Source organism: Garra rufa, chromosome 22 (genome assembly GCF_049309525.1).
Source record: "Garra rufa chromosome 22, GarRuf1.0, whole genome shotgun sequence".
Lineage (NCBI taxonomy): Eukaryota > Metazoa > Chordata > Actinopteri > Cypriniformes > Cyprinidae > Garra > Garra rufa.
Genome location: NC_133382.1, coordinates 3,615,072 through 3,629,150, shown reverse-complemented (window position 1 = coordinate 3,629,150; position 14,079 = coordinate 3,615,072). Strand labels below are relative to the sequence as shown.

At 29.3% G+C, this 14,079-nt stretch overlaps 1 protein-coding gene across 1 annotated transcript in view; it reads left to right on the top strand.

Moving 5' to 3' along the window:
- Positions 1–14,079, top strand: part of lmf1 (lipase maturation factor 1) — a 53,978-nt gene extending 39,899 nt beyond the window's left edge. Inside the window, exons 6-11 of the mRNA XM_073828668.1 lie at positions 1,311–1,478; positions 1,688–1,868; positions 6,247–6,400; positions 6,527–6,710; positions 10,532–10,644; positions 13,466–14,079. Of these exons, the coding sequence (XP_073684769.1) occupies positions 1,311–1,478; positions 1,688–1,868; positions 6,247–6,400; positions 6,527–6,710; positions 10,532–10,644; positions 13,466–13,640 (975 nt within the window). The 3' untranslated portion in view covers positions 13,641–14,079. The remainder of the gene's footprint in view (positions 1–1,310; positions 1,479–1,687; positions 1,869–6,246; positions 6,401–6,526; positions 6,711–10,531; positions 10,645–13,465) is intronic.

Below are 14,079 nucleotides of genomic sequence, written 5' to 3'. Positions count from 1 at the left end.
CATTTTAATTATTATTTTTTTGGCTTCTGGTACAAATATACCCATGCTACTTACAATATTAATATATTATGGAATTATATAATATTTTTAGATCTGTTAAATAAAAATTATTGTTATATGTAATTGAGATTATATATATTTATATTTTTAAGTTTGATTTACTTACGAACTAAATAAAATTACATTGCAAAAGTACATTATTATGTAAATATTCACATGCAACATATATTTTTTTAATATAATTAGTACTAGGAAACAAATAGTGATGTATTTCACTACACATAAATATATAATACTATTCAGAAATAAAAATGATTTATTATTTTATAATATTTTATATACAATTCCTAAATATAGTATTAATTTTTTATAATATATTATTTTGTAATTAAAAATGTAAAATAATAATTTGTACTATATTTATAATTAGACGTATTTATTATTGTATAATTTAATTTTGTATATAAATATTAAATATAGTATTAATTATGTATAATATGTAGTATTTTGATTTATATATGTACAATTATAATTCAAATTATATAGTGCATTTAACATATATTGCATATTTTTAGCTTTATTTAATTATTACATTATTAAATGGTCATATATACATGCTGCATAGTGATGTATTGTAAATATATAAATTATATATTATATTTTGTGTATATAATATATATAATTTTGATTTTAAATAGATAAAATAATAATTCATATCATATATTACATGTTATATATATTTTTAGATTTACTTTTATTATGAAATTATATTAAATGTACATAAATCTGCATAATTACTGTAATTAGTATTATCAAACAAATAGTGGTGTGTATAATATTTAAACTATTACATAAATATTAAATTATACATATATTACTGTAAATTCTAATATAATTAATTTTTATATATATATATATATATATATATACACAAAATTAAATATTATATATAAAATATCTCATATTACTCAATATATGATACTTACATAATGTTTATTATATATATATATATATATATATATATATATATATATATATAATGTACATAAATTTGCTGCATAACTACTGTAATTAGTATTATCAAGCAAACAAATAAATATATATATATATACCATTAAATTACTATAATAAATGTACATAAGCATTAGTATAATTAATATTATCAAACAAATAGTTGTAATTATATAATTATTTTTCAGATATACAATAATATATTCTCTGCTGAGGAAGCAGTGAATAAACTTTAGTGACCCATAAATGCTATACACTGCATACTAAACCCTCATTATCTGTGTCTTGTTGTCTGTCAGACCCAGCCGGTCCCGAACCCCATGTCCTACTACATGCATCGTTCTCCGTGGTGGTTTCATCGCTTTGAGACTCTCAGCAATCACTTCATCGAGCTCGTCGTGCCCTTCTTCACCTTCATGGGCCGGCGGATGTGTATGGTGAACGGAGTCCTGCAGATCCTCTTCCAGGCACGTTATTACGTCTTATCATCACAAGTGTCAAAGATGCCATTTCATATTTTCCAGATCATTTCAGGGCAGTTTCAGTCACAGCTTTGTTGCCATCTAGTGGTATCAATGAGTCATTTACTTACAGGAACCTGCAGCTCAACCAGTAGTTTTTTGCAATATTGTTTCCTCATGACATCCTAAAGTGTTTTATGTATCCTTTCAAACAGGTTGCTTTGATCATCAGTGGGAATCTGAGTTTTCTCAACTGGTTGACTATAGTTCCCAGTCTGGCCTGTTTCGATGACGCTGCTTTGGCGTTTTTGTTCCGCCGTTCTGGACGTGTCAGACAGACTTTACTGCAGATTCAGACAGAGGAGGCTTCAGGACTCAAACCTCCACCCTCCAAAGGTCTCTATTTGATTTCATGCATAATTATTGAATGATATGTTTGGCTTTGCAAAGTTTAAAATAATAATAATAATAATTAACAAGATATTGCTGACTGAAAAAAAAAAAAAAAAAAAAAAAAAAAAAAAAAATATATATATATATATATATATATATATATATATATATATGTGACCCTGGACCACAAAACCAGTCTTAAGTCGCTGGGGTATATTTGTAGCAATAGCCAAAAATACATTGCATGGGTCAAAATTTTTGATTTTTTTTTATGCCAAAAATCATTAAGAAATTAAGTAAAGTTCATGTTCCATGAAGATTTTTTGTAAAATTCCTTCTGTAAACATATCAAAATGTAATTTTTGATTAGTAATATGCATTGTTAAGAACCTAATTTGGACAACTTTAAAGGGGATTTTCTCAGTCTTTTTGATTTTTTTGCATCCTCAGATTTCTGATTTCAAATAGATGTATCTCGGCCAAATATTGTCCTATCCTAACAAACCATACATCAATAGAAAGCTTATTTATTGAGCTTTCATATGATGTATAAATCTCAGTTTTGTCAAATTTAAACTTATGACTGGTTTTGTGGTCCAGGGTCACACACACACACATATATATATATATATATATATAATAATAATAAAGTTGAAATAGATTAAACATAAATATTAAATGTAAAACCCTTACGTTAGAAATGTGGCCTTCACTCTAACAATTTTTTTTGAAATTGTAATTAAAAATATAGCTGCAAGCAGCGATTACCGGGGTTTAAGCATTTTAAGGCATTTAAGCACATTATGTACCAAGCCTTTTTTGCAAACAAAGGTAATTTACCATAGAAATATTATGTTTTGTTAAGTTTATGACTGTTATAGCATCAGCTGTGGTCTGATCTCCTTAAAACGTTGCATGCTTGTTTAGAATCACCTGTTGCATGTACTCACCTGGTTTTGTGAGGTTTTGAGTTTTTCCTTTAGACTTTATAGGATTTTGGGTAAATTTGGACAGGCCCCTTTTCTAGACGTCCCCCGTCTAGTTTCCCAAAGGGTACATTTCAACATTTTTTTTATAATTATTGTCCTAGACAGTCCAGAGAATTGTACTGCAGTTGCTTTTTCCAGATTGAGGACTAGTTCGAAAAAGTAGGTTTTTTACATCTCAATAACTTAACAAACAATTTGATTGACAGCAGGGGTTCTAGAGGCAAAGTTGCTTAGAATGAGGTGTTCTATCATATAAAACAAATATCGCATGTATGTGTGAAAAACCATGCAATGTATGATCGTTTACACTCTTGAAAAATGTGACATTTCTCACAGACCTTTGGGGCCGTGCATCAAACAGGCCCACCGTGTTTCAATCTGATCAGCCTCTGTTAACCATGTCTAATAGGTGCCCAAACTTCGTCTGCCTTTGGCGGCCATGTTTTTTGAGATACGTAAATGTCCTTATGGACACTTGTGGTAACTTTGACCAATACTGTGCACAGCAATTTTCATGTTGATAGGACAAATGGTTGTGTAGGTATAGCCATCCCTCCAAGTTTCAAGTCTCTATGACTTACGCTTTGGTCTGCACGATTAGTTTTACGTGAAGATCGCTGATCCTTGACCATTCTAACAATTATAATAGGGTTTCGGTGCTACGCACTCGAAGTACTATCAAACATTTTTAGAATACCTTTTCAGTCTCTCTAGTGTCAGTTTTTATTCTACTTGCCAAAATTTTTTGTGCAATTTGCTAGCAATTTCCAAATGGAATTTTTTTTTTCTACAACCATTTTTGTTTTTCAGTGTTGGAAAATAACTAAAATAAGTAAAATAACTAAACTGAACTAAAAAAAAACTAAAAAAACTAAAAAAAAATGAAATAAATACAAAAGCACATAATAAATTAGTAAAAAAAAAAAAGCTTATCTTAGTATTTTTTGTCTTGTTTTTTAGTCAAAATATCTAAAAATTGAATTAAGATGCATTTACTACAGCAAAGCAAAAATGACTTAAGACTAAGATATTAAGTCTTGTTTCCAGGAGAAATAAACTAAATTAAGTGCAGTTTGCTTAAAATAAGTAAAATGATCTGCCAGTGGGGTAAGTAAAATGCTCTTGTTTTAAGAATATTTGACTTACCCCACTGGCAGATAAGTTTACTTGTTTCCAGGGGAAAAACTAAATTAAGTACAGTTTGCTTAAAACAAGACTAAATATCTTCATTTTGCTTATCTAGTAAATGCATCTTAATTTAAGATTTTTAGGTATTTGACTAGAAATAAGACAAAAATAGTAGTTAAAAACAGAAAAAAATGTTGCTATTTTCTTAACAATTTTTATTGATACTTTTCAGTAATAAATTATGATTATTACATACATTATAGTTCAAATGTTTTTTGAAAGAAGTGTCTTCTGCTCACAAAGGCTGCATTTATTTGACCAAAAATACAGCAAAATATGTGAAGTATTATTACAATTTAAACCAAATGTTTTCTATTCAAATATGTGTTAAAATGTAATTTATTCTGGAGAACAAAGCTGAATTTTCAGCATCATTACTGCAGTCTTCAGTGTCACATGATCCTTCAGAAATCGTTCTAATATCTGATTTGCTGCTCAGAAAATAGTTGAAACAGTTGTGCTGCTGCATATTAATTTACACTACAAAAAAGGGCTTATCTTAGTATTTTTTGTCTCGTTTCTAGTCAAAATATCTAAAAATCAAATTAAGATGCATTTACTGGAGCAAAACAAAAATGACATAAAATATTTAGTCTTGTTTCCAGGAGAAAAAAAACGAAATTAAATACATTTTGCTTAAAACAAAACAAAATATCTTATGAGTATTAAGTATTATGATCAGTATTATGAGTATTGTGATCAGTATTAAATTATGATTTTTACATGCACTATAGATCAAAAGTTTGAGGTCGGAGAGATTTTTAATATTTTGGAAAGAAGTCTCTTCTGCTCACCAAGACTACATTTATTTGATCAAAAATATGGTAAAAATTGTGAAATATTATTACAGTTTCAAATAGCTGCTTTCTATGGAAATATATGTTAAAATTTATTTTTTTTCCTGAGATCAAAGCTGAATTTTCAGCATCATTACTGCTGTCATCAGTGTCACATGATCCTTCAGAAATCATTCTAATATGCTGATTTGCTGCTCAGAAAATAGTTGAAACTGTTGTGCTGCTGCATATTAATTTACACTACAAAAAAGGGCTTATCTTAGTATTTTTGTCTTGTTTCTAGTCAAAATATCTAAAAATCAAATTAAGATGCATTTACTGGAGCAAAACAAAAATGACATAAAATATTTAGTCTTGTTTCCAGGAGAAAACCCCCCGAAATTAAATACATTTTGCTTAAAACAAAACAAAATATCTTATGAGTATTAAGTATTATGATCAGTATTATGAGTATTGTGATCAGTATTAAATTATGATTTTTACATACACTATAGATCAAAAGTTTGAGGTCGGAGAGATTTTTAATATTTTGGAAAGAAGTCTCTTCTGCTCACCAAGACTGCATTTATTTGATCAAAAATATGGTAAAAATTGTGAAATATTATTACAGTTTCAAATAGCAGCTTTCTATGGAAATATATGTTAAAATTTATTTTTTTTCCTGAGATCAAAGCTGAATTTTCAGCATCATTACTGCTGTCATCAGTGTCACATGATCCTTCAGAAATCATTCTAATATGCTGATTTGCTGCTCAGAAAATAGTTGAAACTGTTGTGCTGCTGCATATTAATTTACACTATAAAAAAGGGCTTATCTTAGTATTTTTGTCTCGTTTCTAGTCAAAATATCTAAAAATCAAATTAAGATGCATTTACTGGAGCAAAACAAAAATGACATAAGATATTTAGTCTTGTTTCCAGGAGAAAAAAACGTATAAAACGTAAAATATCTTATGACATTTTGCTTATCTAGTAAATGCATCTTAATTATTATTATTTTTTTAGAGATTTAACTAGAACTTATTTATTTATACTTATTTATTATTTAACTCCTGAGATCAAAGCTGAATTTTCAGCATCATTACTGCTGTCATCAGTGTCACATGATCCTTCAGAAATCCTTCTAATATCTGATTTGCTGCTCAAGAAAACAGTTGAAACTGTTGTGCTGCTTCATATTTTTGTTGAAACTGTGATACACTTTATTTTTCAGGATTCTCTGATGAATAGAAAGATCAAAAGAACACCATTTATTTGAAACAGAAATCTTCTGTAACATTATAAATGTCTTTACTGTCACTTTTTGATCAATTTAATGCATCCTTTGCTGACGGTAGTGTATATTTATAATCTGGGTTCTGATGTAATCTGTAATCTGTCACTGACTCCGCTTGTGTCTCTGCTCAGGTATGTTGATCAGGCGTGTGCTGAATGTGTCTCTGGGGATTCTGATCGCGTATCTGAGCTTCCCGGTGGTGCTGAACCTGCTGAGCTCCAGACAGGTGATGAACACTTCATTTGATCCCCTGCGGATCGTCAACACGTACGGAGCCTTCGGCAGGTACCGCATCCGTCTCTGTCTGAAAGTCACATTTATAAACGTCTGCTCTATATAAAGCTCATCAGTAACCAGCAGATGGCAGAGCCGGCGCGCATCTAACCAGCTCACGTGTGTCTCTGACGGCAGTGTCACTAAGGAGCGGACGGAGGTGGTGTTTCAAGGCACGCTGAGCATCAATCACACCGGACAGGATGTGGTATGGGAGGAGTACGAGTTCCTGTGTAAACCTGGAGCTCTGGACAGGAGACCGTGCCTCATCTCGCCGTATCACTACAGGCTGGACTGGCTCATGTGGTTCGCGGCATTTCAGGTTAAAGAAAGAGAATTTGCTCTGAGTTTACCAGAAAAGAAACCACAATTGGTCACAATTGCATTGTTTATAGAAAAACAGTACAGAAAAGTTGCATCAGTGTAGCCACATTTTGTTATGTAAAATGCCAGTAAATGAAACAATATGAAACGCTGTAAACATGTATTTTAGTTCTCATCAATTCAAAACAAATCCTTAAAATCTAAAGTAGAAAACAAACAAGTTATACTGGCATTTCGTTATAAACAACATTTATCATAAACGTTCACCCAAAAATGAAAATATGCCCTCAGGCCTTCATCAGATTTGGAAAAATATGATTCCATCACTGTCTCACCAATGGATACTTTGCAGTGAATGGGTGCCGTCAGAATGAGAGTCCAAACTGCTGAGAAAAACATCAAAATAGTCCACAAGTGATCCACACCACTCCAGTCTATCAGTTAACATCTTGTGAAGTCAAAAGCTGCGTGTTTGTAAGAAACAAATCCATCCTTAAGATGTTTTTAACTAAAATACCATGATCTACGAGTCCATGATCTATAATAACGCTTCCTCCAGTCAAAAGGTGGTCTGGTCTGAATCAGGAGGGAAATCTGCACAGATCAAGCACTGTTTACAAGCCAAAACAGCTCTAAATAAATATATGGCTGTGACTTTTTCACTGGAGGAAGTGTTATTATAGATTATGGACTGGTATTTTAGTTCAGAACATCATAATGATGGATTTGTTTCTCAAAAACACACATTTTCCACAAGTTCATATGATTCTTTAGGGTCTTAATGAACAGTCTCTAATATACTTCGGTTAAAAATTCTCAATAGTAGTGTAAAAAAACACCCTTTTACCTTGTCAAAATCAGCTCTGTAAAATATCAGCTCATTTTATTGCATGGTCCCTTTAAATGCAAATGAGCTCTGCTCGCCCCGCCCCTCTCTGCTGTGGGATTATGAGCTGTAATGTTTACTTTAGCCACATTTAGCTGCATTTAGCCACGTTTATCAGCGAAACTTGCCAACAAGCACATTATTAAGAAAGGCCATTTGCAAAGATGCATAAAAAAAGCCCTTATACTCACTTCTGCTGTGGGTGAAGCTGCATCAGGAATGATTCACACGAACATATGTAGATCGGGATCAGCGCTTTCCTTTTAAAAATGAAAGTAACGTTGTCCTCTGCGTCTTCAGCGGCTCAGATGTCAGGAGTAAATGACTACTGCTATATTTATTATTACATCCAACAGCAGAACACCTCAATCGCTCAATTAGAGTCTTCCTCTGCACCTGAGTCACACAATGGTGATTGTATTTGGACTGTTTCAGCTCGGTGAGGGCGGGTCTAAGGTAATGTGCTCATGTCAATCAACTGTGTTTCATCACAATGACAAGAAGCTGAGAATGACCTGATTTTAAAAAGGGGATATTACTTTTAAAGATTAAAAAAATACCACTGGGTGTATTTTTCTCATTGTGGGGTGGTTGTGTACACAAACTGCCAACACATTGATGTTCAAACAACATGGAAAAGTTAGTTTTGCATCCGATGACCCCTTTAAGATGTTAACTAATGGACTGGAATGGTGAGGCTTACTTGTGGACTATTGTTGTGTTTTTATCAACTGTTTGGACTCTCATTCTGATGGCACCCATTCACTGCAATGGAATGGAATGCTGCATTTCTCCAAATCTGATGAACAAACAAACTCATCTACATCTTGGATGGCCTAAAGGGTGAGCACATTTTCAGCTAATGTTCATTTTTGGGTGAATGATTTCTTTAAAGCTGTGGTAAGCAATTTTGCCATGCATGAAATGTCACTTTTACCTGGGAGGTAGCATGGAAATAAGTGTCTGGAGTGTCAGACGTGCCTCAGCTGTAGGCTGAAAGTGTGTGAGATTGAAGGAATTCAGAGGATTAGTCCAATGGATGTTAGGCCATTGATCCATTTCTAAAAATATAATTCATACAATGCATGCATTTACTTGAAAACATCTCTTCTGTCATTAGAATGTTTTAGTTTTTGCATTAAAATTCATTTTGATATATTTATGGAGTGACCATAAGGAAACAACATCAGCTAACTCATAATATCATAATGTTGGAAAAACAGTTTTATAAGGATTTTCTTTAACTTAGTACAGGTTGCAATGTCATGTGGTGCAACTCCCTAAAAAAGTAATGAAATTTTGAATTGATAATTAAATTTAAATTTAAAATTAAGTACTTTTTACCTTGAAAATATATTTTAAAACATTTTTTAAATTAACGATTAAGATGTGTGCACTTATATTTAAGATGTAAGAAAAATATGTACTTTTTACATGATGGTTACACCACATGACATTTTTTGACTTAGTAACTTTTTTGAAAAATCTAAAAACATTTTTAAAACCAAATGAAGCCAACGTGAATATAAAAAGTACATTTTAAACTAGATTTAAAGGATTTATCCTTTAGTTTATAGTGGACACTTATTGTAGGTCATTGACCCAGTTTCCAAAACAAACAAACGTTTATTTAACAAACAATGTTTGTTTAAACAAACAATAAACGTTTATGCATTTATTTAAATTCTAGTGAATGCACATGGATGCATGATTTGAGTAATTCATGCAGTATAATAATAATAATAATAATAATAATAATAATAATAATAATAATAATTTTTATTTATATACAGTAGCGCCTTTCCAGAGCTCAAGGACACTTTACAATGAATGTAACAAAGAAGAGATAATACGAACAGACATTGAAAGAAACAACAATCAAGTAGAGAAACATTAGGATATGCATTTACTTGAAAACACCTCTTCTGTTTTGAGGATGATTTAGATTTTGCATTAAAATCATTGTGATATTTTTATGGAGAGGCCATAAAGTAAACAATGTCAGCTAACTCTGCTTATATTATAATGAATTTTTTTTCAGTTTAGTACAGGTTGTGCAGTGTCATGTGGTGCAACTCCCTAAAACTTAATGCATTTTTGAATTTATAATTAATGATATCTTTAAAAAAGTATTTTTGACCTCAAAAAATATATTTAAAAACTATTTTGAAAACAATGATTTAGATGTGTGCAGTTATATTTAATGTGTTAGAAAAATATGTACTTTTTACATGATGGTTACACCACATGACGTTTTTTGAAAAATCTAAAAACATTTTTAAAACCATATGAAACCAACATAAATATAAAAAACGCATTTTAAAAAACTTGACGAGTATTTTAAACTAGATTTAATAGATTTGTCCTTTAGTTTATAGTGGACACTCATTGTAGGTCATTAACCCAGTTTCCAAAACGAACAAACTGCTATTTTATGTGTGTATGTATGCATTTCTTTAAATTCTAATGAATCCACATGGATGCATGAGTTGAATTGTGGCGTGTTTGTCTTTGTATTTTTTGTCTGTTTAAATCAGAACGATATGAAATCACTGCTGTCACTTTCTCTGAATGAATTCTTCAGCAGGAGATGAATTTCACCCCAGTACAAAAAGCCCAGTCAATAGAAAGTGTTGAGATTATTTATAATCCTTATGTAACGCACACACACACCGATAATAATTCAGCTGCGCAGACAGATGAGATCATCAATCTTCTGAAGAGCTTTTTCTAATACACCAACCAAGAGTCTCTTAGTGTCCCAGATGTGAAGTTTTACCCCTCAGGGCATGAGAGTTGAATAATGCTGATCTTTAAAGGAATGCGTGTTTATTTCTGACCTCTGAACAGCTGCATTACACTGGGAATCTTTGCTGTAGATTGGTGTTTTAGTAGCTGCGGTGTTGTAATACAGTTTTCTTTATCTCTTTCAGACGTATGAGCAGAGCGAGTGGGTTATCCATATAGCCGGAAGACTGCTGGCTAATGACTCGACAATTCTTTCCCTAATGGGACACAACCCATTCCAGGATAGAGAGAAACCAAGGTGAAACTTAATACTAAACATCAGACACACACTTTGGGCATTTACATTACAAATTAAAATAATATAAGCATTATTAGAGGTTTTAAATTGGGTATTTTAAATGCTTAATTAAAAAATATTAATTAAATGTTAATAATACTGACAAATAATACTGCTATCTATTATTTATTAATACTATTATTTAAGATTTCCTAAAATATATCTCTTAAATAAAGTAAATGATTAACATTTTTAGTCATTTCAGTCAAATTAGAATTAACAGTTATGATGATGAATACTATTATTACTTGTAAAAGGTAATTACATTTTTTCCATTTCCAATATATTATTATTAAGCAATTATAATAATAGGATATTAAAATGAAAAATAGTAAAAATATGATTATTTTTTTTAAACTTTTTTTTTGTTCTCTAGAACATTTCAAGCTTTTTTCAGGCATTTTTTATTCACCGTTTATTATTATTAATGATAATAATAATAATTAAAACAATAATAGTAAAAATTATAATGACAAATAATACTCATTATTAAAATTGATCCCAAATAATACTATTTATCATTTATTAATATTATATATATATCGCTTAAATAAAGTAAATTATTACCATTTCTAACCTTTTTAGTCAAATTGCAATTAACAGTATATTATGATGATGATTACTATTATTACTTGTTAAAATACTAAGAAGAATGAAAAATAACACTACTATTTTTTTATTTCATAAAAGGTCATAAAAATTTTTCCATTTCCTACTATTTCCATTTGCAGTATATTATTACTATTATTATTATTATTATTATTATTATTAGGTAATTATAATAATAAGATACAAAATGAAAAATTGTAAAAATATGATTTAATTTTTTTTTTACATTTTATTCTCTAATATTCCAATTTCCTGCTTTTTTCAGGCATTTTTTTATTAACCGTTTATTATTATTATTGACGATAATAATAATAATAACAACGATAATATTAATAATAATAATGACAAATAATACTGTCATTATTTTTCTTAAAATTTATCCCAAATAATACTATTTATTATTTATTAATACTATTATTTAAGATTTCCTAAAATATATCACTTTATTAGTTTTTTTATAATTTTTTATTAAGTAAATGATTACCATTTCTAACCCTTTTAGTCAAATTGCAATTAACAGTATATTATGATGAGGATTACTATTATTACTTGTAAAAATAGTAAAAAGGAGAATGAAAAACACAAAAAATTAATTAACAGTATACTAATATAATAATAAGAAGAAGAATATAGTAATAATATAAAAGTATAATAATAATAATAATAATAATAGTAAGCAGAATGAAAAATAACACTTATTGTTTAATAAAAAAAATCACTTAAAGTAATTAAATAATTCCCATTTTCAACTTTTTTAATTTCTAAATTTTAAATGAACAATTTTATTATTATTATTATTATTTTTTTTATTTTTATTATTATTATTATTATTAATAAATTATAATAATAGGAATAATTAAAAATAATATTTTTTAAATTATTATTTATTATTTGCCTTAAATTTTTATTGCCTAAAATAAATAAATTTTTAATTATCAGTTTATTATTGTTAATAATAATAATAATAATAATAATAATAATAATAATAATAATGACAAATAATACTGTTTTTATTTAAGATTTTCTTTTAATTTTTATTCCTAATATTAAACCATTAAATTAAGTAAATTATTCCCATTTCTCGTAATTTCTGTATGTTTATTATTATTTTCATCAATAATAATATTGATAATAATAATAGTAAGAACTAAAATGAAAAATAACACTTCTTTTATACTATTTTTACAGTATTCACTAAAAGTAATGAAATTATTCCCATTTCTATTTCCAAATTTTCCAAACATTATTGTTGTTAATATTATTAATAAATAATTAGAATAATAATAATAATAATAAGAAGAAACAATAATACACATATTATTTAATATTTGACTTAGGGTTAGGGTTTGGGTTAGGTTAGGTTATTAATAGTTTATTATTATTATTATTATTAATAATAATAATAATAATATTATTATTTTTTTTATTCCATAAAAATGTATAAAAATGATAATTTCCAGCTATTTTTTGTCAAATGTTCAATAAACAGTAATATGGCAAACGTGTCCATATAAACAATTCCAATTAAATATTATTATTATTATTATTATAATTGGAATAATAAAACTAAATAAATTATTGACATTTTCATCCATTTTTGACAAATTTTCAGTTAACAGTTTATTATTATTAACAAAAACAACAACAGATAATAATAATAATAATTATAATTAAAGTAATAATGTTTAATATTTTATTTTAATTAAAAATATATATTTTTAATAAAACAAATTGCTCCTATTCCCAACTATTTCAGTCAGATTTTTACATTTTATATAATAATAATAATAATGAATAATCTTATATAAACATAAGCAATGTTTAAAAAAAGTGTAAAACCTTTGATGTGTTTACAAAGACCCTAAAAGTATATGAACGCTTACTTTCTATAAAAACACAACTTACTTTCTCATTTTGGTTAGGCATTTACAGTCATGCATTTTTATAAGTGAAACTTAATTTTCCACAAACATTTTTGTTTTTTGAAAACAATATCAAGTCTGAAACTCTTCTTTTTTCACAGTTGAACTGCTCAGAATGCAGTGAGATGTGCAAAACCACACAAACATTGCATTAAGTTTCCTTGAAAGTGAAAATCCCATTCAGCGGGTTTGCATTGTAAAATGTGTGAATAAAAAGCACTGAGTTGGTTTTGATGTATCTGTCATTTCAGGTGGATACGAGGAGAGCATTTCCGCTATAAATTCACACGACCAGGCAGTTCCAGTGCGGCTCAGGGGAAATGGTGGATCAGGAAGCGCATCGGGCCCTTCTTCCCCCCTGTCAACCTGGACGGCCTGAGGAACTACTTCCAGTCCAGGAACTGGCCTTTGCCCGGCGCTTATTAAGCCGTGGCCACAGACAGGACTCCTCAGACAGCCAGTTTGTCTTGTTTTGTGTCACACGCTGAAGTAGATCCTATTTGAGCTTGACAAAACTGTGCCAAAGACCAACTGTTACATAAGAGATTTCTGAAGGCAACTCTTTTTGTGTCTCTGAGGAGCAGAGCATGTGTTCAATTGAGGGCTGTTTTAAGCCTGCCAACAAAAAACAGCCCGTTTCTGCTATTAATATGGTTTTGAGTACAATCAAGCGTTACAAACACAATGCAGTTGATGTTGATTATGAAAAAGGGCAATGCTATAAAAAATACTGATTTGGCTTTCCAAATAACTACTGTGAGATATTGACGAATAGCTCACACCTGGTGAGTAATTGATTTACAGAAATTATGTCGGTGATTTTGTTAATTTCAGGTGGTTCATCTGATTAAAACATTTAACTGTG